The following is a 23,860-nucleotide window of genomic DNA, read 5'->3' on the forward strand; positions in this document are numbered from 1 at the left end:
AGTAATCTCGTCTTTGCATGCTTTCTGACTTCGGTATCTTGTTATGTAGGGGCTGCTGAGTGCCGACCAATCGAAACAAAAGGCTGAAGTCAAGGTCTTCGCGACTTTGCAGTTGTTGACCACGGTGGCATTCTGAAGCTTTAGAATGGTATCCTGCAGCTGGTGCGTATGCTTTTGAAACCATAGCAACTTGCTGTGATATGGACGAACAAACCCAGAATATAATCACGGGTGAATTCCTAGTCCAAGGTAACACTTGAGTCCGCCTGCTATTCGTTTTGTTCTTGTCATTGAAATCCTACATTTCTTACTCTATATACTTGTTTGCAATGTAACAGGCATAGTTTCGCACTTCAACTACAATGTCAATGTGTACATAAGTTGTGAATCATTTCTGCCTTGTATTGTACGGAGGTGACTGCATTACTTTAGATCTGCATCTGGTATTCTTGAAGTGCAAGCCAACTGATCTGCTGGTAGTACATGGAAAACCAATCTTGTGCTAGCTCCTCAACTGATCTGCTTCTTTTCGCAGTCCCGGACGTGTTCTTCTTCTGGATTTATTTATACATACATAGAACCACCCTATAATTCTTATTATACAGCCTCTTTCTGCCTTTACATTTTGGCAGCTCTTGCTGGCACTCATATCACAGCGCGCTACCTCGTATTAGAAACGGAGTAGTATTACAGTTTGGATGTTTAGAATCTGCTTGTGGTACGCAAATTCTGAAGACCAAGGCCACACAGCCCATGTTTAGCCTTGCTGAACATGCAGGCATGTGCGTTACATGAGACTAAGTTCGATAGCGACGCGGACTATGCATATGCATCTGTCTTTGTCAGGCTGCAGGTATAGTTTTCACACAGTAATAGCTCATGCATGTACTCTGCCTTGTATGTGAAAGTCAAGTGATCGGTATGTGCCACATTTTTCAGGTAGTTCTTGAATCTTCTTTGCTTCCGGGACTTGGTGATTGGTGAACCGCTTACAGAGAAGCTATCCTGGCTGATCCGATGGTGCAGTTCTGAGGCACGGCAATGCCGTTCCAGATGAGCACCTGTTCAAAAAGGATGCCAAGACGCGTTGTTGCGACGGCCTTCTTCGTTCGCTGCGTCAACCACTAGCCTGGTTTTTGGTCCCGGTCTGACCCCCCTTGCCTGGCCCCGAGCGGTCGTCCTCCCAATGGCTGCTCTTTGGTCTGCACTCCTTCTTCCAAAATGGGTGCCCGGCCAGGTCAGGCGTCGCAAGCAGGTGGCATTGCATCCGATGGAACACATGTAATGGACATTGCTTCTTCAGTTGCATTGTAGACTGTTAGAGCATCGGTTATGGTAGGATATGTTTTGTTAAGGATTGATTGTGAAGTTTCAATCTTATATCTAAGAGAGGCTTCCTGCCCTCCCAAAACTTGTACCTATATAAACTGCCACAGATGCTCAATGAAAATAACAACAAAGGAATTACGTGAATTCTCATACTTTACCAACTCGAATACAATTAGGTTTTCTGGACGGTATCCGCAAGATTGTGAGTTCGTGACCCTAGGCGATCCTAAATTTCTTGAGTAGTTTGAACCACTGTGAGTGTGTGTATGTGGTTGAGGGTACAACAACAAAAAGATATATTTGATAGCGGTGGATGTCGCTTCTCTGTTAGCTCGATGTACACAAAACTATCCGCAGGGGCTTCGATTGCGCACATTAAGGATGTTTGGGCAGCGAGAATCCCTCTCAAGATCAGGATCTTCTCCTGGCAACTGGTGCTCGACAGGCTACCATCCAGCCTCAATATCTGTGGAGTGGAGGAAGACGCCTCTCATATCTTCTTTGGCTGCTCGCCGTCAAGGTTTGCAGTTGGTGCCCGGCGAATTTCCAGCAATTATTCACCATTGTGTCTAGTCTTTCGGGTAGATTTAGGCGCATAGCATGGTTGCTTTTCATGGCCAAGTTCTGGGTTCTTTGGCATTTTAGAAATAAAATGATTATTGAATCCAAACTTATGTAACACCCGGCAACATAACTTTCAAATATATGCTATTCCTGCTTGCCAAGCCGCTAGACAGGCCGTGGCTAAGAAGGATGACAACCGAGCTCAAGCACCTCCACGACGCATCCGCACGAAGAGTGCTGTAGCACGGAACTGAAGATGCTCCTGCTCCTTTCGAACTGTGGGGAAGGCCGTCACAAGTAGTTTTTCTTTCTTTGACGAAGTTGTATGCCGCAACATGTTTGCTTTGGCAAAGCTGTATGCCGCAGGATGTTAAATTCGTTGTATGTCGAACCTAAGGGCTTTATTAATTTAAAGTCGGGCATTTAGTGCCTTTTATCTAAAAAAACTGTTACTGAATCAACACCGAGTAGTTGTTTCAAAACACAAATAAAGTTGAAATACTTAAGTAATACACTTATACATGGGTAAACGTTGTCAAGTAAAAGGGTAGCCAAATAAACTCTTTGACACACCCAGGGACCAGAATTCTGTAACCATACAGGTAACATTTAGGAAAATCGTATACTACAGGTCACAAACACAATAACAAGCAACCACATATCACAGACACCTAGTGTATACTCAACAAGAGCAAGTCAATAAGTTAACAATAAGCTAGGCAGTACATAGATAACCACTACGGCCCCTAGCTTCCCCATAATAAGCCTAAAAAGTTAACTTTCCTAGCCTACCATAGAGGCTGCCAGCCTAGGCATACCATTTAATTAACTCCTCTGAAGCCAAATATATGCACATCATCAGCTCGAAATCAGCCAAAAATTAACAGCAACAAGTAATTAATTTCCTTGCAAGTTGCAGCAAGATTATCTCCTAGAATAAGGAAAATACAGCAGTTAACTTGCACCTTACAAAATCATCGCAAGTAACAGAGTACAAACAGAAATAGAAAGAAAAGAAATTGATCTCAAGTTCTCAATTCCTCATCATCTTCATGTTATAAGCACCGAGTCATCCAATTAGAGTTGTCCAAAAAATATAACCTTTTTTTAGGCGCAAGGGGATGATGAACCACATCTTTTTCCCCAACACAATCGTGGTGTACCCACCATCCTCCTCGCCGACGTCTCCGCTTCCTCGGACATAGCTAGCTTCTCACACTTGCTCCACAATCAGGGCCAAAGCCCTGCTGCTGCTGAATCAACGCCCACTTGTTGAAGAAGCTCAACAACTTGAGTAGCCTGGACACTACAAAGGCATTTATTCAAACCATGAAAAACTTGCCATACTAGTAGCAAGTAAATACACCTATAAACGGGTAAACTTTGTGAAGTGAAAGGGTGCCAAATCAACTCCTTGACACACAAATCAGTAACCATACATGTGACATTTAAGAAAATGTATACTACAGGTCCGGTCTTAGATGATCCGTATTAAATCACAACAAATTCAACTGCTTGCATACGAAATTTAACTGAAATTAAAACAAACTGCAACATAACACATCAGTAAACAAGAACTTTTATCAGTATATATTTTTCTAAACAAAACACTGAGTGATACTTCCAATATCGAGAAAAGACAGGACAAACAGTAAACCAAACTGAAGGAGCATTCAGAGATAAGGGAGTTAATTTCTGCACTAACTGAAGGCAAGAAGCGCAAGGGGAAATCCACTTTGGCTCATAGGAGAATATGAACCCTTCCATCTTGGGCACATAAGTCGGTACTTCCTTACGCGGGTTATGAAACTAATTATGTCATGAGATCAATCGAGCTGTGTTAACTTGTTGTCATGTATTGCTCACTGTTCACCAGAAGTATGTACGCTATTTAATTGTTGCTCACATTTTTTTTGATGCTAGATGAATATACATTCATATATCCTGAATTCAAGGAAAAAATTGTTGTCGCGCACTTTTAGTGACTTGACAATGTTATTTGCCAATCTGAGACGAGTGGTGGAATTGGCTCATTTCCAAAAGGTATGTGCTATTGGAATTGCCTACCATTTATTCTGAAATTATTTTATGTTGGGAATGAAAGAAGACTATGACCTGTCCACAGTGATGCATTCTACCAACTACAGGCTGCAAGGCCGCCATGGTATCCAGTATGTTCTATTGTTGTTAGCGGTATTCCATACGTTTTTCCTCTCAACCATGAGCATTTTATTTGATGTTTAAATTTCTTTATTTAGGGATTTTATCATTTGTTCCTGAAGGTGGCTAGTCAGCTGATAAACAATTTAGCATGAAACTAGATTGTCTCCATGTAACTTTTGTAGGATTTTGGACATCAGGGCCAGCACAATCAGGACTACCGTAAAGAAAATAATAAGTAGTCCAAACTGTATCTGGTGAGTAAAAGGTATGAAATATATGTTAAAAATTTATCTACCATATAATGATGGTTTGCGCAGTTGAAAGTATCTTGAAGACTAGAATATTACTTTATATTAGTAACTAATAATAATCTTACAATACTACATTTCGATCTAAAAGCATCAAAATTCCGTATGTTACTATGATCTAATTGAGAGCTAGGTAAATCTTACATGTTTATATTTGAGCAGATCCTTCTCCAGAAGACACACAAGTTGATTTTCATAACTGACAATCCAAGGAAGCTCATTTCTGATGAAAGCTGCAAACACAACTCATCTCGCCCGCCATGAGCATCCAAAGCTCATGTTGTATTCAAATGCTGCTGACTCTGAACTTCACTATCTCTCAGTGCGACTCTTAGAGCTCAGTCTATGACAGTGGGGCACAATGCTAGAGAAGACCGAATGCTTGCCACACCTGTCTTCCAAAAAATTGGGAATGTTTGGTGGCAAACCAGATGCACTCAAATTTAGGGCAGCAAGATCATATCAAATCTCCATTGTGAAAGGATCTGCGCCGAGGTGACAATTGATCAAGAAGACGATTCATTCAGTATCTGAGCTAGATGTGAGATCATCAACATCAGCGTCTCCGTCACTGATCTCCTCAGCAATAGCCCCCTCACGCTTCTTAAATAACTCAACATGCTTCTGGTAATCTTCAAGCTCCTTCTCCAGCTGCTCAATAAATTTACTGGTATGTTCAAGAGATTGTTCAAACCTATATTTCTCCAAGGCCTATGTAGTACAGATAAAAAATGTCAATCAGCTGAACCTATCAAATGAATATGGCAAAATTGGCTTCGGTAGTGATGATTACCTTCTGCTTGGACAGAGTATCAGGAGGCGACATAACCTTCGGTTGCACATAATTTTTCCCACGATAGAAGATAATCGTATTATCCGGTTTAACATCGATGACGGTCCCCTTGCTGAGCCTGGCCAGCTCCTCGGCGTACTCGTACACCTGGCCAGGCCGGCAGGGCTTGCAAACCACCTTCATGGTCTCGTGCCTCTTCCAGTGGAGGTGCATGTTGAGGACCACGCCGCCGAACACCCCTCGCCTCCCGACGGGGACATAGTTCTTTTTCTTCTCCCCGGTTCGCTTGAGGTAAAACCTCTCCTCCTCGGTCAGAATCTCGGGGTCATGGACCGGCGCCGGACCCCTCCAGGGCGCCTCGTACTTCCGGAGCTTCTCGATCAGCCACTCCTCTTTCCTCTTCGCCTGGACCGGATCCGCATTCAGAACAGCAGATTTACAATGCAGCATTTCGGCATTTCTCTCAATTCAATCTGAAGAATGTTGAGGATGAAGGGAGGGGAGAAACCTTGTCGAGCTTGTATCTGATCCGGACCTCGGGGTTGGGCGACTTCATCTTCTTCTTGGCCTTGAGGCGGAACCACTTGAGCTGGTTCACCTTGGACTTCTTGGACATCTTCTGCTTCTTCTTCCCCTGCGGCTGCGTCGTGCGCGGTTCGTCTCCGACCGAGAAGCGCGCGAAGCTTCCGTCCGTGTCCAGCGTCACCGCCGTGCTCCCGCGCCTCGCCGGGGACTGTCTCCGCGCAGCTGTCGCGAATCCAGCAGCCGCACGGGAACGCTCGGGCAGTGCGCCGAGGCGTGGGGGACTGATGGTGGTTGGACCGTTGTGAGGAGACGAGGCGACGAACCGTAGGTAGAACAGAGCCGTGGCGGAGGGCTGCAGAGTCCGTCGGCGGCGAAGGAGCAGCCGGGGCAGGATGGACGCCATCGCGACGGCGCCGGAGGAATGCTCAGCTCCGGCGGCCACAGACGTGGGTTTTAGGCAGGCCGAGTGAGTTTGGGTGGGCTACCAGGGCCGCTCCATGGGATGGTTATTCTGGGCTGGGCTACCTCCAGTTCAGCTCCCTGTCTTCCCTCCCTGGAACTCCCCTGCCTGCCGCCGCCAGCCACCGCCGCAAGGCGAGGCGCCTGGATCCCCGCGAGCCTCCCCACCCCTCCCTCGGGCCTTCGCCACCTCTCTCGACGCTCGCTGCTGCTTCGTCCACGCCGCCAGGTTCGTCCCCATAATCCTCTCCTCCACTCCCTCACACTACGACCTACGGCACCGTCTAGAATGGTTCCGTGGGTGTTTTGCTGCTTACTCCATGGCAGTGGCGCTCGCTGGGTCAGAGGAACCATCAATTCCTGCGGAACTCGAGTGCTACCAAACCAAATCAATGTTGGGGAAATCGTTAACCGGTAATTTATCGGTCAGTTGGTGAGTTGGGAATCGGCCAGTTAATCAATTAATCGGCCGATTTATCAGTTAATTGGCTACTCGGTGACCCTCCGAGTAGGGATTAATCGGCGAGTTAACTGGTTAATTGGCCGATTTTTTGAAGCAAAAAATAGTGACAAATACAAGTTTAACACTACTTTGTACTGTTTCTAGTCTTTTGCCTTAGGCCATATCTTAACACTTGTGTTGTTGTGTTCTCAGCTTACTGGACATGGCGGGTCCGAGATGGAAGAAAGGCAAGGATGGCAAGGATTTTTCAGCTCTAGCAGCAGCTAGCCCCATGTCAAGCATTGTTGCCCAGCTTCAGTCTTCGCTGAAACGCTCTACGCTCTTGGCAACCTTATCTAGCCGGGGCGGGGACGCGGTTCTTGCAGTGAACCCACAGCAAGCTACGCTTCTGAACCGTGCCGCCTTTGGCCGGTCTTTGGAAAATGCTGGAGCAGAGGAACACTGGTTCCAGCTGGGCGCCGAGGAGGTCTTCTATCTTTGCCATGCTTTGAAGTGCATCTCAGTCTGCAAGTCAGTGGGCGAGACGGGGTTGAGCGAAGCGGAGCTGTGGGATCACCTCTGCTCCGCGTCGGAGTCGTTTCCCGAGATGTACAAGGCGTACGCGCATCTCAGATCGAAGAACTGGGTGGTGCGGTCGGGTCTGCAGTATGGTACGGATTTTGTGGCTTACCGTCATCACCCAGCGCTCGTCCACTCAGAGTTTGCTGTTGTTGTTGTTCCGGAAGGAGTGGAGTTCGGCGGTAGGTGTGGCCGACTGAAGGTGTGGTCTGATCTACTGTGTGCGCTCCGAGCCTCTGGCAGCGTGGCCAAGACACTGCTGGTTCTTACCGTCTCCAGCAGTACCTGTGAACTGAGATCACCAGATTGTTTGGAACTACTGGTCGTTCATGAGAGGACAATTACAAGGTGGATAGCCCAGCAGTGCCGTGAGCAGCGATTTAAACCAAGCAGAGAAGAAGCAAATAAGGAAGACCAAGGTCACACAAGAGAAACTGTAGTTTTAAACTATTGGGGTGTAATACTAGGCTTCACAGTTCTTTCCAGCTTACTTGTATACAAGCTGAGATTTTGACAGTAAAGCTTAATATTTCTGTATGCTTCTGTTGGTGAGGTGTAGCTTTTCATCTTAATGCAATCTTGTGCTGTTACCCTTGTGAGTCTTGGTTTGGTTTCTAGAAATGGTGCCTACATATATCCATCCAACTCGATTTGACTGCAGAGGAACACACTATCAATATTATTCTATACGGTTAAATCTTCTAGATATCTCAAAGAACAGCTCTGGAGAGGCATTTTTGTATTTCAAGTAATGCAGGACAAGAAACTTCAGTCTCCAGCTGACCACCACCACCACACTCCAGCCTATTGAAGAGAAGAGGTACACTAAACGCATTTTCTTCAAGTACCCTTAAGAATTTTTTCCCCATATAGTTGCAATGTTTAGTACTTTGAGTCTTCAGTATACATCTTGCAACATCAGAGTCGATATCTACTATATAAAGAAATGAATATACAGTTTCTGTAGTAGAACAGGTGATCTGCTTACAATGATGGCACCTTGCAGTCTGTAACTACACATATCATATTATGTATATATTCAATAATTTGATTGGAATTGTCTCTGAAATGATAAATCTTCTTACAATAAATAATTTAATCACCATAATTAGAGGATCATTAGGTGATCTTAAGGGCAACTGTGGAAGTAACAGCATGCACAGTGGGGTAGTTCTTCATTCTTTCTTCCTATTTGAGGCTCCCTTCTTTATTTGTGCATTGCCTACTCTATCTGGTAATGCACTGTGTGATCCTTCCATAGACCACTCTCGAGGTACTTCTCGTATAAGCTAGCTTCACCATCGTAGTTCACTGAAAGAACTGATGTGCTTCTTGTCCCGTAAAGCCCCTTTGCAAAAATAGGAACATGTGAAAAAATGTAAATAAATATAGTATTGATATATGCTTCTGGGTTAGAACATCAACATGTTATTTCAGTTTTAGTATGTGTATTTATTCAGACAACTGAACTCTGATTGCACTTGTAAACTGAAATTCGGTCGAAAACTCACTTCGTCAGTTTGCACCTCGATGAAGATGGAGCTCAAACCGTGCTCCCAGTCCGGATCACAACCGGTGTTTGGCAGCATATCCTTGTCAGCTCTTATGGTGTCAGTCATTAGCCTCTCAACTACGTCCTTCGCTACAACTTCCTCATCACCATGCTTTCTAAGAAGCTCCCTGAAGTTTTTACCAAGGCGAATCGCCTGCATGAAATATACGCAAATATGAAAAATTATCTGCATTTCGTTCCTTGGGCACACTATTAGTATATTAAATGGTCCCTAGGACAGAGTAGCTTGCAATCATGTGTTATATACACTGCCTTGCTTCCTGTACTTGCGCTGCTATTAATTGAGTTAAATGCATTGCTGCCTATAACTAGGGAAGGAAGACTTGAAACAGCTTGCATGTTGCTTTCTCACAGCTTTTCCAGCTCAAAAAAATCCCCTTTATGATTCTTAGCTTTGGTGCAGTTAAACTAAAATTCAATGAAGGACACCCCACTGGATGTCCAACATTTCTTGCCTGATACTGATGTTTCCAGGATTGATCAAATAACAGCAATACAGCATCCTGTGCATTTCTATCCCTGGAGCACTCTGAGAGTTCTATCTATCTCTAGGGTGTCAATTGGATATGGAGTAATTCTGGTTACCTTCTGCCAAGGGCTGTCTAGCCTTGCATTGGAGAGCACATGGAGCCCTGGTGAGACGAGTTGAATCGTTGCAGGCTGCCCCTTTGGCCGGTTTGACACATAGACCATGACATTCCTGGTTAAATCAGCTAGTATAAGGTTGAAGCCATTGTACTCATCAGCTTCGTTTGCCACTTCACTTGCAACTTCAAGCGGGCCTTTGGTGCCCTGCACAATACAGATTCTGCCGGATCATGCTTTTGCAGTAGCGGAGGTGGCATTTTTTTTTTTTTTTGAGGTATGACCAACCCAAGCAGCCATGTACACAATAAAATTGAAGTTGAAAATTTGTGAGTCCAACACATATATAGGGTGAAGTTGAAAAAGTTTGAGGTGGGGTGTAGGCCAAAATCTTGCCAGATTGCTGCAATTGCCACTGTTTATTTGTGGAGGGGTATAAGTTAAAGGTGATTCCGTAAGGTACATCCTAGGAATGTTTTCAGTTGTAAAACAACGAATCATGATATGAATGCTTATTTTGGAGGGACAATTATAGTTCAACGGTTGTTATAGGAGCTACTTAAACTGTTTTAAAAGGTAAACTTCAGATTTCTAAAAATGGGAATGCATGTCTCTGTCTTCATATTTGTAATCTCTGGCCCAATCACTGTCAGAACTGAGAACAATGGAATGAACGCTAGACAGACAGTGACCCGATAGTGACTATGTCAACTGGTAAAAACTGATTCTGACTAGAAAGCATAGTAGAGAAGAACAACTTGGTTTGCACAAGAAATAAAATATATCCTTATCATGTAATTATCTCCTACAGTAGAACCACCAAGTTGGGTTTTGAACTTTTGATTTACCTGCAGGAACCTGAGGGGCAGGTCTCCCCTAGTTCGTGCGCCAGGGATCGCATCAGGCTCGAGCACATTAGTCAGGAAGGCAAGCCTGCCATCTTTGGTGCTCCCCATCCATGTCCCTCCACCAAGCACATCCCTGCCCCCAAGAATCTTGATTGAGCCCTCCCCCCACCACCCTACTGCCTTTGTAGGTCTGCAATTCATCAAGAACAGCAGATGAAAACACAACATTGTTATTCTGCAATAGAAAATGCTTTCCTTAAGAATTTTTCTATGCAGCAGATGAGCAGAGTGAACAAGGTGACTTGTGGTTCATGGGGCTTTTTTTCTTGGAACATGCAATTCAGAAGGGAGATGAGCTATACTCCAAAACAAAATGAGACCTCACGATGCAGAGCTATAACTTTCAGCCTGGAGTACTGCAAGGATCAGTGAAACTAAATGAAATCCTCTACCTGCTATGAAACTCATCTCTGTTGAGCAGGAGGAGGAGCTGGTGCTGAGGATGAGCCTGCCAAATCCATGCAGCGATACACATGGCTTCTTGTGTTCCCTACTACTCCTTGCTTCCAAATATCTCTCTTGTTTTGCAACCGTGCACCTTATGTCTCTGTGTGTCTGTGTGTTTACCTGAGGCTTCTCCCCGTGCATGCCTTTGTATTTATAGGAAGAAGGCTGGAAGGAGTATAGGAGCCCACAGAGAGTCTTACATTATTGCCTGCAACCAGGTGCTCTGCAGTCTGTTATTCTTGTGTCAGAGTTCCATCCTGTTCGATTACCATGTCATTACCTGTCATCTCAGTTCATAAGGGTCCCCTACTTACCACTAACCTCTTCCCTACATAGACCCCCTTGTCTTGTGTATGACTGGGGAAATATTTTAGTATTTTCTTTCAGGATAACCACCACTTTGGCCCACGCTCTTAACTCAGAATGGGGACAACTTCTGTTACTGTTAACACTGACTATATCACCTTTTTAGAGATGCAATTCTGATACTCTTTTCCTGTAACTCACTGTTCTAATATTTTCTTGGGACAGAAAGCACCTGAATCACTGTAACTCTGATGTCTGCAATTCCTATTTATTTCTCTTGCAGGCTCTGGAGAAATGGTCTCGCTGATCTATATCTGAATTGGAAGTGCTGATGTTGACTCGATCACTCTCCTAGATTGGTCTGGAATTGGATATACACAAGTGGTAAACAACGTCCTGCTCTTTCCAAGCTTATGACTCGGCGCCGCAGCTTATTGAAAACCGCCTACCTGCTGCATCCTGTGGGTAGTTGGCTTTGATGGTTCCATTCCACACGTGTCACTCCAGCGAAACAACATGCCTTTCAGCCATGCGTCATATGCTTTATCTGCTTTCAGATAGGACACTTTCATCTGTGTACTGCCAGGTATTTGTTCTTCTTTGTTTTGCCATTTTTCAGATAGACATGTCAAATAGAGTGCTTACAAAATACTGATCCTTGGCAAGGTTTTTGGGAGATCATCTAAGATAACACAAACACTGCTGTTTTAGGATTTGCCGAGGGATCGTCTGTTGTGTCCACTGGTATGGTATGCCAACCTGTTTATTTTATACTGTTGAAAGAGAAAGGGCAACTAGTAACCTGTTGGCACGGGTTATTATACCTCCTTAAGATAACATTCTGGCCACCATGCTCTTTAATATCCAGTACACCACTGCCTTTTAGAGCTGCCGTGGATTGGATGGCATACCAAACAAGGTTCAGGAAAATTATTGGTTATTGTTATGCACTGAACTTGTTATGACCGGCCTGGTGGCCCAACCGGCCAGGCCTAAGTTAGGGGCTTAGCCCAAGTTAGCAGATTAGGGTTTCGCAATTCTCTTATAAATACAAGTTGTAATAGACCATATCGATCAAGCAATAAACAGATCTTATAGATCGTTATTGCCGACTCCTTGAGGAGTCGGTCTTCCCTGCCCTAGCCGCCGCTCCTTCCCTTGCGCCGCCTTCCTCCAACCTCGCGACGCGGCCAGCCGCCGGCGCCGCCTTCCTCTCCTCGTCTAGCACACTTCCACCCCTACAATCTACGTAACCGGCCTGGTAGGATCTCAGATCCTATCAATTTGGTATCAGAGACCTCTACGATCATGTCTTCGAGCCAGCCCACCGCCACCACCGCCGCCGCCTCCGAGACGCCGCCGGCCTCCTCCGCCGCGGCGCCCGCGCAGATGTCGCAGGCGCCGCCCCCCTCCTCTCGCAGCAAGAGCTCTCGACGGCCATCCGCGACCTCGCCACCGCCGTCCAAGGCATCCGCGCTCGCACCGATCGGCACTCGGGGGATGACCCCGCCGCCGCCGCCGCCGGCCCTCAGCGCCTACTCGGCCGCGCCGGCGTTTCCGCCCGTCCGGGCGTGCCCGCCCCGCCCCGACCTCGCCGCCCCCACCGCCGTGGTCGTCGTGGCAGCCGGCCCCCGGCGCCGGGCCCGCCTCGCTGCCCCGCGGGCGTCCCCATCCGGCGGGTGTCGTTCCCGCCGTCGCCCTCGCGGCTCCGGCGTGGGTGACCGCGACGGAGCCCCGCCCGTCTACTCGTCCGCATCGGCGCCTCCTCCCGTCTACACGACCGCCGGGGACCCTCCGAGGCCCTCCTTTCCGGAGCCGGCATACTCGCGCTTGGCGGAGCCTTCCGCCGGACGCGCGGAGTACCGGGCGCTGCCGGCCCAACCCCCCACGCTACGCCAAGCTCGACTTCGCCACGTACGACGGCGTCGAGGACCCCTCAGCCGGCTCAACCAATGCGAGCAGTTCTTCAGAGGGCAGCGCACCCTCGCCTCGGACCGGACTTGGCTCGCCTCGTACCACCTCCGCGGCGCCGCCCAGACATGGTATTACTCCCTCGAGCAGGATGAGGGCGGCATGCCCCCATGGGACCGCTTCCGCGAGCTCTGCCTTCTACGCTTCGGTCCCCCGATTCGCGGCAGTCGCTTGGCGGAACTCGGGCGTTTGGCCTTCACCACCACGGTGCGAGACTTCGCCGACCGCTTCCGAGCCCTCGCATGCCATGCGCCCGGGGTGACGGGGCAGCGGCGCGCCGAGCTCTTCATTGGCGGACTGCCGGACCACATTCGCGTCGACGTGGAGATGCGGGATCCCCGGGACACTGCGGTCGGCCATGTACTACGCTCGCGCCTTCGAGCAGCGCGCGCGGTCCATGCGGCCAGGCCTTCCCGGCCGGCGACGTTCGGCCAGCCGACCGCCCTCCCCGACACCACCAGAGCCAGGCGCTCACGGCCGTGACTCATGCGGGGTACTCCGATCCGAGTCCGCGACGCGGCCTTTCCGTCGGCTGACCACGGCCGAACAGCTCGAGCGCCGTCGTAAAGGGTTATGCTTCAACCGCGACGAGCTCTATGTACCGGGCCACGTTTGTCCACGCCTGTTCTACTTGGAGACCGTGAGACGACATTGCGGCTGATGTCGTCGCAGCTGGGCCGGCCGACGCGGCCGTCTCCCGAGCCGACACCGTTCCGGGATGAGTTCCACCGAGCAGTTTCCGGCTATCCAGCTCGAGGACGAGCTGTTTGAGAAGGCGGGGAGAGATGTTATGACCGGCCTGGTGGCCCAACCGGCCAGGCCTAAGTTAGGGGCTTAGCCCAAGTTAGCAGATTAGGGTTTCGCAATTCTCTTATAAATACAAGTTGTAATAGACCATATCGATCAAGCAATAAACGAGATCTTATAGATCGTTATTGCCGACTCCTTGAGGAGTCGGTCTTCCCTGCCCTAGCCGCCGCTCCTTCCCTTGCGCCGCCTTCCTCCAACCTCGCGACGCGGCCAGCCGCCGGCGCCGCCTTCCTCTCCCTCGTCTAGCACACTTCCACCCCTACAATCTACGTAACCGGCCTGGTAGGATCTCAGATCCTATCAGAACTTCACTGCTGAATTTCACCCACATACCTCTAATTTCTGGGTTGTCTCCGTCAATGCTTGGCTTCATTTAGCTATGTGGTATGATTGATGCGTAATTTTCTTGGTGTTAGGATTATCGATACCGGACATCTGGTGTGGACGATCGAGTTGGGAAATGGTTGACTCTCACTAATACAGTCTAAGCAGATAACTTTATACTGTTTGTTGGGTATGCACTTGATTGTTGTTGTTAGTGCTGCCCATACCACAATAATAGACTTTTAGGGCTCAGGCGACAGGGAACTCGTTTTTTGAACGATTCAAAAGTGGGGTTGTGAAGTTTCAGAAAATTCTTACCGAAAAATTTAGATGTAGAGAAAAATATAATCTACCACCACGAAAAAATCTCACCTAGAAGTACCCAGTAGTTTGGGATGCACAAAAATGACAAAGTCTGACATCTAAAGTAATGAACAGTACAAATTTTCAAACCTCCCAAATCTGTCAAATTTTGTCAATTTTGTTAAGCCTAGAATATAAGGTATTTCAGGTTGACATTTTGCATCTTGGTAGAGTACAACATTATCTATGCCTAGAATTTTTCGTAGAAATTTTTGAAACTTTGAAATCATGTTTTCAAATTTTGAAAAATACCTATTCCTAACTTGCAATTCTCCCTAGAGAAAAAGAAAAAAAGAACAGCTAAAACATTTATTGTTGGTCAGCGAAATTAGAGGGATAATCCGTAGGTTGGGGGTCACTCACTCCGACCTACAATGTCGGCTGCCCAATTACTCTCTCACCATGCACTGCCATTATGCATATATATGTATGGTACGACGACCATCCTTTGCTTGCCAATGGCTAACTACATTTTCTTGCCAACCGTCATGCAGCCTTAGTTATTGCTACCATAACAATAATGCATGTGATGAACTGCATGCGAATCAATTCTCTGGAAACAAAAGAGCCGATGGAGGAAAAAGTTGGTGAGACCCTTTGGCTCTCCCTGCAACCAGAATTAGTACGTGACCCGGTCCAACTATAATATTTTTTGACCGGTCAATAGTTAGGATGATTAGCAGGTGCATTAAGTTTATATGCTGGCCCGTTTAAGGAGTGATGCCAAGTCCAAGTATAAGTAATACAAAACTGTGAGACAGTAATAATACCTCTGTTCAACAATTTAAGGCCGAGTGGTCACATCAAATTATCATCATGTTGGATATCGGTTACGATGATCATGATCTATCGTCAAAATCTCATTCAAAAACCATCTGAAAATATTTCAGGATTGACGGAAGATTTTGCCACCCAACTGAGATTTAATTTTGAATATGGCTATGATTCAAATAATATAATACTAAGATAAAAACGGTAGACCATGCTACGTAGTAGCTCTTCTCAGCAATTTAAGACCAGGGGTCACATTAAGTCATCATCTAAAAAAAGAGTTACTTACATATTCTCCTAACAAAATTTAAAAATGCGTTTAAAAATTTTCATATTTAATTAGCGGGAGCTTTCGCTGCTCGACTGAAATTTTGAACTTCGCTACAGTCGAAGTAGTAGTAATAATAATAATAATAATAATAATAATAATAATAATAATAATAATAATAATAATAATAATAATAATAATAATAATAATAGAAAATGGTAGACCGGAATCCAAGGCCTAGGGTCACATCAAGTTATAATCACAACCGAAATCAGTTCTCATATTCTCCAAACTGCAATTCGAAATCAGTTACCATGTTCTCCAAACTGCAATTTAAAAAAGCGTACCAAATATTTCAAGTCTATCTATGCAGTTTCTGAGAAACTTACTTGTGTTACGCCTTCTAGAGGGGGGGGTGAATAGGCAATTACAAACTCTTGCGGATTTGTCTTGTAAGAATGCGGAATTAAACTATCGTTTAGTTTACAAGCACAAATCCTAAATATGCTAAGCTCAACTAAGTGTAACAATAGCAACTAGAGCTAAGCAAGATAGGCACAAGATATATGTAGCACAAGTGATAGCAAGATATATGTACTTCAAGCACGATGGCTATCACAAGGAAAGAGAGCTCGGGTATACAAATAACCGAGGCACGCGGAGATGAGGATGTATTCCCGTGTTCCCTTCCTTTGCACGAAGGTACGACACGTTTGGAGGAGTGGAGGTCCCACGAAGGATTCCCCCCACCACGAAGGCTCACCCTATTCTCCGAACCACACCCAGGAAGGATAATGGCCCTTTCCTTATGGTTAGCTTTTCCTCCGCTCCGGAGATGGCAAGCTCCACAACCACTTCACAAGCTCCACGAAGGAGAAGCCCGGGCCTCTTCACAATCTTCTTGAAGAGATCACCGGAGCACCAACCGCCAAACCAACTAGGAGGTCTCCACAAGCTCACGGTCTCTCACTCGAACTAATCGTGGTGGAGAGCTCAACACTATGCAATGATGCAAAGCAAGAACACTAGAGGTGTTCAAGTCCTTCACTCTCAAATCCCACCCAAGCAACAAATGCTAAGATGAGATTGGAGAGGAAGAACAATGGGGAAAGTCAACAAAAGACTCCAAGATCTAGATCCAAAGAGTTCCCCTCACTTAGAGGAGAAATGGATTGGTGGAAGTGTAGATCTAGATCTCCTCTCTTAGATCCCTCAAAAATGAACAAGAATCATGGGGGGGGGGACAAGAGAGAGAGCAAGTTCTTCAAAGGCAACAATGGATGTGAGAGAATAGAAGAACTAACTCAGCCCAAGGTGGAAGAAGGGCTATTTATAGCCCAAGAGCAAATATAACCGTTGGGGAAAAGTTGGGCTGAGTCAACCGTCGAGGAGGCCGGTCAACCGGGCCTGGGGCCGGGCCGTCCGGTCCAGGGTCCGATCAGACCGGGCCACAGACCGGACCAGCCGGTCCAAACCGGTCGGTAGGCCGGACCCCGACCGGGGTCACTTTGTGTCATCCAGGAGGTCATCCGGTTGTCCCCCGGTTGGCGACCGGTCGACCGGTCGGCACGCCGGGCCAGTCGGTTGGGAGGCCGGCTGACCGGGCGGCAGACCGGAACCGGCCGGCGCATGGGCCGGTCCGACCGGGTCCCTGACCGGGGGAGCAGGAAAACATGGTATACAAAAACTGTGATAACTTTTGTGTCCGGACCCCGATTGACATGAAACCAATTTTGTTGGAAAGATAACGACGAATAGAACCCAACAAATATGGAGACTCCTCACAGAACATTTTTAGATGATTTTAGAGAGGGAGTCTCCCACCGTCAAGAAACGGTGAAGACGTCCAAACTCGAAAACACAATAGAAGATGCATGCGGATTCCGTTTTCGATGAACTTGGGCTTGTTGAAAAGCTAGCAACAAGCTCAAGAACCTCACACAGAGAAACACCAAGAAGCAATAAAGATATGCAAAGTATGCAAAGGATTGAGCTCCCTAATACGATGTGATCAAGTTACCCAACCGAGAGCCCCTCTTGATAGTGCGGCTATCTATCCTATAATCCGGTCTCCCAACATCCACCTTGAGACCGGTAAAAGGAAAACCTAGCAAGGTCATACCTTTGCCTTGCGCATCCCGCTTGATCTTGATGATAACTCTTCGAGCTCCACTCAAGCCGGAATGCCTTACTTGATCATTGTTGCTTCGTGAAGACTCACAAATGCTCCCCCATACACCATGACGGGAAAGCTCTATTGATGCACATCTTCTCATGTCCATTATCACCAAATGGACGGCAAGCTTTAAGCATGTGATTCACTTGAGATGCTCATCTTGAACTTGCCCTACTCAACCTTGTATCTTCTCATACTCTATCATACTATCTTGAGATGTATATAAAGAATTCTTCACTTGGAATCAAGCTCTCAAGATCTTGATCATCCATTGCTTATCACATAAGATACAGTATGGCTAATATTGAGTTCCACATAAGAACTCCATCTTCATTTCTTCTTCTTGATCATATCACATATATATCTTCAAATCGATGATCTTGATGCCAATACACAAGGTGTATCTTTATCTTCATGGCATCCATACTTGAATCCAACACATGGAATACAAGTAGTACCTATGGAATATTCCTTCATATAAACTCAATGAAAACATTAGTCCATAGGGGTTGTCATTAATTACCAAAACCACACATAGGGGCAATATACCCTTACAATTACGGGTTTAGCGGGAAGTTTTACCGCTCGGCTGAGATTTGATTTTAGCTATAGTCAATGTAACAACATAAAATCTTAGTATACAAGCATTTCGAGGTAGAACATTGATTAACAATTTGATCAACATAATATGAGTTATATGTCATCAAAAGTATACCATTGGATTCGCATTTGAAAGATGTTTCCAACAATATGCTCTTGGTATTATATATAACTTTTTTATTGATTAAATTATTTGTCAAAGTTTTAGCACGGAATACTTAGTGGCCTTATATATAAAAACAGAGGGGGTAACATAGTTTTACCCTAGATTAACAGTTGCCTCGGTACATCCATATTTTATTTCTGCAGATATAGTGGGAACATAAAATTCAAATAGGAAAAGCACTGAACTTCTAATATGTAGAACAAGAGCAACCTGTCTTCAGATTCCAGGAACTTGTCCCTCTTAACAAATGTATTCCACCCATCACCCTAATGCAATCTTTTGAAATCGTGTATGACCCTCTAACCGCAATGTTAGGATGCCACACAAGTGCGATGTCACCAGACAACGGAAGGCCTTCGGGAACAACAATGGAGGGGATATTCTATTCCAAGAAATTTCAATTATATGTATATGCGCGATTTTTAGCAGGTCTAGGAAAAACAAATATATACAACAGAATAATATTTTCTTACTAAATAACCTTCATCGAAGGACTTTGAAGTGTGTAGCAGTACCCAACATGGTGTAGGATAATTAGGCACAATTTCCATGATTAATTCCAGAATATAAAACATGATGTAAAACTCGAACATATTAGATGCATTAATCAACATGAGTAGCAGCAGCGCAAACGGTAAAGCATCCATCGCTAAACAGATCGAGATATATCGCACGTACCGATATGGTGGAGGTGGCGGTGAAGGTGTAGCAGATGATGTCGCGGCAGTAACGTTGTTGACGACAGGGACGACGGGTCGAAGTAGACGACGTTGAAGACAACGGTAGGCAGTACCGCCCGACTTGGACGGAAGACGACCCGTGTTGAAGAACTTGAGCAGTCGCGTAGAGCGCTTCCCAAAAACCTAATTCGCCCTCTCCCGTACAGGATCGCAAGAGCGGGCGGTTCCGGAGACCTGCTCTCCCGTTCGCTGATGCACGTCGGCGCGCGGGATGGAGTAGGCTACGATGGCGGCGCAAGCAGAGAGATGTGGCAAAACCCTAACTCGTGTATTATATGTATTTCTGCGGTAGCCGGGCAAGAGATTATATAGGCTCAGGAAACCCTAGGCAACGTGGACCAAGCTCACGTCGCACGCACGTTTCGAGTCGGTTACAGATAGCCCACGGTCCGGGAGTGACCCGAACCGACTAACTGCGAAGCGTCCCTGTTCGTTTTCCTCAACTGCAAAAAGTAAGGAAAATCTCGGCTCGAGGATCAATCCACTCACCACGAGGACGGTGCGCGTCGTGTCGTGTCATATCGAGACGAGCGAGCGAGGAGGAGGAGCGCGCGTGAACAACTCCTCTTCTCACTCACTTACTACTGGTAGAACAACCCACCTTATAAGGTGGTCTAACTTCCTCTCAACTTTCCATGTGGGACTAAACTTCCCACCTCTTGCCACTCTCGTGAGTTGCCACCCACTTGGGCTCAAACTCACATGGGTTGCCACTATGTGGGCTTTGAGATTTATAGGGAAATCTGAAATCTAACATGAGCCACTAAATATGGGCCCAATATTTCAATAATCCCCCACCAGATCTCAAATACTCATTTAGAGATTTACCAATACTTGCTGCTTGTTTATATATCAGTGTTTCAGAAGAGACTGTTAAGTTGAACTTCTGCCTAGAACCTTAAGCTACATCTATTCACACTCGAACAATAGACTAAGCCTTGAATTGCAAGTTTTGCATGAACAGGTTTCACTCAAAGTCATAACCAGTACATGGCCGCCTGTAGCCTACCCCGCGGGTGAATCATATGCGTCATACTTCGTGGTCTATTCTTGAGTTTCTAGAGATCACCCAAATCTCATAGATTGCGATATTTAACAATCAGACTCATATAGGTGTGTTCTTTCAAGAGTGCTTTGTAGGACAACATCTTTGCTAAAAATAGCAAACATAAACACATTAAAGCTTGTTGCCAACCTGCCTTACAACAATTGAGAGTTGTGCATCTTCACATATAGAGGGTTACATAATACTCTCCTCAATTAAACTACTAGTTTGTTCTTCCCATGTCCTAATTTACGGGATCTCCGATCACAAAGGTTGGGTTACCACTATGGTGTAACATCAACGGGTCTCAAACCCATCTCCCTCGATGCACTTTCTATCACATTACGTGATATTCCCTTTGTAAAGGGATCTGACAGGTTTTTGTCTGTTTGAATATACACAACAGTTATTACTCCGGAGTTTCGCAATTTTCTGACAGACTTCAAATGTCTCTTTACGTGTGTTGACGACTTCACGCTATCCTTAGAATTGTTCACTTTGACAATTACAGTTTGATTGTCACAATTCAAAAGGATTGTCGGTATAGGTTTTTCAACCACATGCAAGTTCATCAAGAGCTCACGCAGCCATTCTGATTCAATAGTGGTTGTGTCTAAAGCAGTTAGTTATGCTTCCATAGTTGAACTCGTCAATATGGTTTATTTGCAAGATCTCCATTACAATGCGCCACCTCCAAAGGTAAATACATACCCACAGGTAGCGTAGCGATCAGCTACATCAGAGATCCAATTTGAATCACTATATCCTTCAAGCACAGCTGGGTGCCCTGAATAGTGAATTCCATAACTCATTGTACCACATAGGTACCGCATGACCCTATCAAGTGCATGCCAATGATCAGTACCCGGGTTTGACATGAACCTACTCAACTTGCTAACATCAAAAGAGATGTCTGGTCTAGTCGCGCTCGCTAAGTACATAAGTGAGCCAACAATCTGAGAATATCTCAATTGATCGATGGCAATCCTCCGGTTCTTGCGTAATGTCACACTGGGATCATAAGTCGTTGGAGAAGACTTGCTATCAATATCGCCGAACCGGCTCAATATCTTCTCAACATAATAGGATTGCGTTAAAGTAATCCCACTCTCATTCTTAATCAGCTTGATGTTCAGTATCACATCAGCTTCTCTCAGATCTTTCATATCAAAGCTCTTTGACAAGAAAGTCTTGACCTCGTTTACTACTTTCATGTTTGTACCAAAGATGAGGATATCATGCACATACAAACACAGTATAACACCTTCGCCCCCACCATGGCGATAGTAAACACACTTGTCAGCCTTACTGACAACAAAGCATACAGAAGTTAAAGTTCTATCAAACTTCTCATGCCATTGCTTAGGTGCTTGTTTCATGACATATAAAGATTTCAGCAACTTGCACACCTTTTTTTCTTCATCTTTTACTACAACCCATCAGGCTGATCCATATAAATTTCCTCTTCCAACTCTCCATATCAAGGAAAGTTGTGTTTATGTCCATTTGATGAACGATAAGACCATAGGAGGCAGCCATGCATAGTAGTACTCGAATGGTGGTAATTCTAGCGACAGGTGAATAGATGTCGAAGTAATCTTCGCCTTCTCTTTGTGTGTAGCATTTTGCTACAAGTCGTGCCTTGTACTTCTCAATAGTACCATCAGGTCTTAGCTTCTTTTTGAACACCCATTTACAGCCAATAGGCTTACATCCATGGGGTCGTTCTGATAGCTCCCATGTTCCATTAGAAAGAATCGAGTCCATCTTATTATAAACAGCTTCTTTCCAGTCATCTGCATCTGGAGATGCATATGCCTCTGCAATGGATTTGGGAGTATCATCCACAAGGTACACAATGAAATTATCACCAAAGGATTTTGCAATCCTCTGTCTCTTGCTCCGTATAGGAGCTTCATTGTCATCTTTCTCAGTAACATCTTCATGTGATTGTTCAAAATACTCATTAAAAGTACTAGATTCAGGAATTATCTCAGTAGAAATCCTAGCAATGCTATGCATATCTTTCATAGGAAACTTATTCTCAAAAAATGTTGCGTCACGAGATTCCAGAATAGTGTCAACATGCATATCAGGTACCTCAGATTGAACTACTAAAAATCTATAGCCTACACTCCGCGGAGCATAACCTAGAAAGATACAATCCATTGTCTTTGTTCCGAGTTTGCGCTTCTTAGTAATTGGAATATTGACTTTCGCCAAACATCCCCATGTGCGCAAATACGAAAGTGATGGTTTCTCCCAACCCACTCTTCGTAAGGGGTTTTATCTTTATTCTTGTTAGGAACTCTATTCAGGACATGATATGAAGTCAACAAAACCTCCTCCACAACGCCTTTGATAAACCAGCAGTGGCTAACATTGGAGTTCACCAAGTCAGTCGGCGTGCGGTTTTTTCTCTCGGCAACCCCGTTTGATTGAGGCGAGTAGGGAGACGGACTCTCAAGAATAATACCATGTTCCTCACATAATTTATCAAAGATTTTAGAAAAATATTCACCACCAGGATCCGACCTAAGACGCTTGATCTTTCTCTGTAGTTGATTTTCAACTTCGGTCTTATAAATTTTAAAGTAGTCTAAAACTTCGTCTTTAGTTCGCAACAAATAAACATAGCAAAATCTAGTCTCATCATCAATCAATATCATGAAATATCTCGTTCCACCTTTTATCAACATCTCGCATAGATCAGAATGTATGAGTTCTAGCGGTGCTAAGTTTGTCTCCTCGGCCGCCTTGTGAATCTTTCGAGGTTGCTTTGATTGTACACAACTATAACACTTAGAACCTTTTGTGTGATAACCCAGTTTTTTGGGTTATTAATTAATTCACGTTAACCGATAATTTGCTGCTTATGATTTCTTTTTGGCTGACCTTTTGTATTAAATGCTAGTCTTTGCTTAAAAGGAGCTACTCTTAATAAATTCAGGACCTGCCTTGTTTGTGACTAACTAGTAGTCATACATGCATCGATGGAGCTAGCTAGAACCTAGAAGTAGTTAGTTAGCTGTAGTAGTACATGCATACACTCATTCGTGTGGTAGTGGAGTAGTAGTAGAAGACTAGTACTTGTACAAGATCTTTTTAGGAGAAGCTAACCTGGCAAGAGGAGGTCAGATGTGTTGGCTTTGTACTTGTTCTAGTACAAGTACTAGTCTTCTACTACTTGGTATGGGCACTGCTTGGCTAGCGCCGATGGAGCTAGTCAAGACTATCGATATCGGAGTACCTCTCTGCAGAGTGTAAAAATGTGAAATTTCATCCCTGTGATTCCCGGGTTGGGATGCTTGCTGTCATGTGTGATGCCAGATATTCTTCCTTCGTTTTCGAACTCGTTTTATTCTACAACTATATTATCTTTGACTCCGCTAATTTTTTTTTTATTTTGATCTGGTGCCATCAAGTTTTTCCTTTCCATGTATGCTTGTTGAGTATGTGTTCATACTCATCCCTTACATTTCTTTTCTTTTGCAGAAGTTGGTATTGTTGAACTTGATGCCAACGAGTAGGGCTAGTTTTACGGGAAGGGTGATGAACAACAAAGAAGTTTAGTTGTAGCAGGACTTGTACCAGAAAAGTTAATGAAATAAAGTCTCTCCTTGTTTTTAATTTGTAAATATATGT

General features: G+C 45.2%; 3 protein-coding genes across 5 annotated transcripts; 1 reads left to right on the forward strand and 2 right to left on the reverse strand.

The window, feature by feature from the left end:
• Nucleotides 1–2,773: 2,773 nt before the first annotated feature.
• Nucleotides 2,774–6,085, reverse strand: LOC124684649 (uncharacterized CRM domain-containing protein At3g25440, chloroplastic-like). 3 transcript variants are annotated; one of them, XR_006997093.1, is made up of 4 exons: nucleotides 5,666–6,085; nucleotides 5,158–5,562; nucleotides 4,509–5,075; nucleotides 2,774–3,192 (listed from the first exon to the last, which is right to left on the reverse strand). XR_006997093.1 is itself a non-coding variant. In XM_047218919.1 (3 exons), the coding sequence occupies exons 1-3, from the start codon at nucleotides 6,083–6,085 to the stop codon at nucleotides 4,884–4,886; spliced, it is 1,017 nt and encodes a 338-aa protein (XP_047074875.1). In that variant the 3' UTR covers nucleotides 4,389–4,883. The 3 variants fall into 3 exon arrangements, 1 of the variants encoding a protein (XP_047074875.1); XR_006997094.1 differs by having other exon boundaries at nucleotides 2,774–3,199; XM_047218919.1 differs by lacking the exon at nucleotides 2,774–3,192 and having other exon boundaries at nucleotides 4,389–5,075.
• A 94-nt stretch (nucleotides 6,086–6,179) lies between these two features.
• LOC124665457 (probable tRNA-splicing endonuclease subunit Sen2) lies at nucleotides 6,180–7,752 on the forward strand. The gene is made up of 2 exons (XM_047202877.1): nucleotides 6,180–6,481; nucleotides 6,797–7,752. The coding sequence occupies exons 1-2, from the start codon at nucleotides 6,180–6,182 to the stop codon at nucleotides 7,674–7,676; spliced, it is 1,182 nt and encodes a 393-aa protein (XP_047058833.1). The 3' UTR covers nucleotides 7,677–7,752.
• Nucleotides 7,753–8,162: 410 nt separating this feature from the next.
• Nucleotides 8,163–10,777, reverse strand: LOC124684650 (transport and Golgi organization 2 homolog). The gene is made up of 5 exons (XM_047218921.1): nucleotides 10,621–10,777; nucleotides 10,169–10,358; nucleotides 9,321–9,527; nucleotides 8,674–8,868; nucleotides 8,163–8,510 (listed from the first exon to the last, which is right to left on the reverse strand). Exons 1-5 carry the CDS (start codon nucleotides 10,701–10,703, stop codon nucleotides 8,385–8,387), a joined length of 801 nt encoding a protein of 266 aa, XP_047074877.1. The 5' UTR covers nucleotides 10,704–10,777; the 3' UTR covers nucleotides 8,163–8,384.
• Nucleotides 10,778–23,860: the final 13,083 nt, after the last annotated feature.

This window comes from Lolium rigidum, chromosome 1, assembly GCF_022539505.1.
Source record: "Lolium rigidum isolate FL_2022 chromosome 1, APGP_CSIRO_Lrig_0.1, whole genome shotgun sequence".
In the NCBI taxonomy this organism is placed as follows: Eukaryota; Viridiplantae; Streptophyta; class Magnoliopsida; order Poales; family Poaceae; genus Lolium; species Lolium rigidum.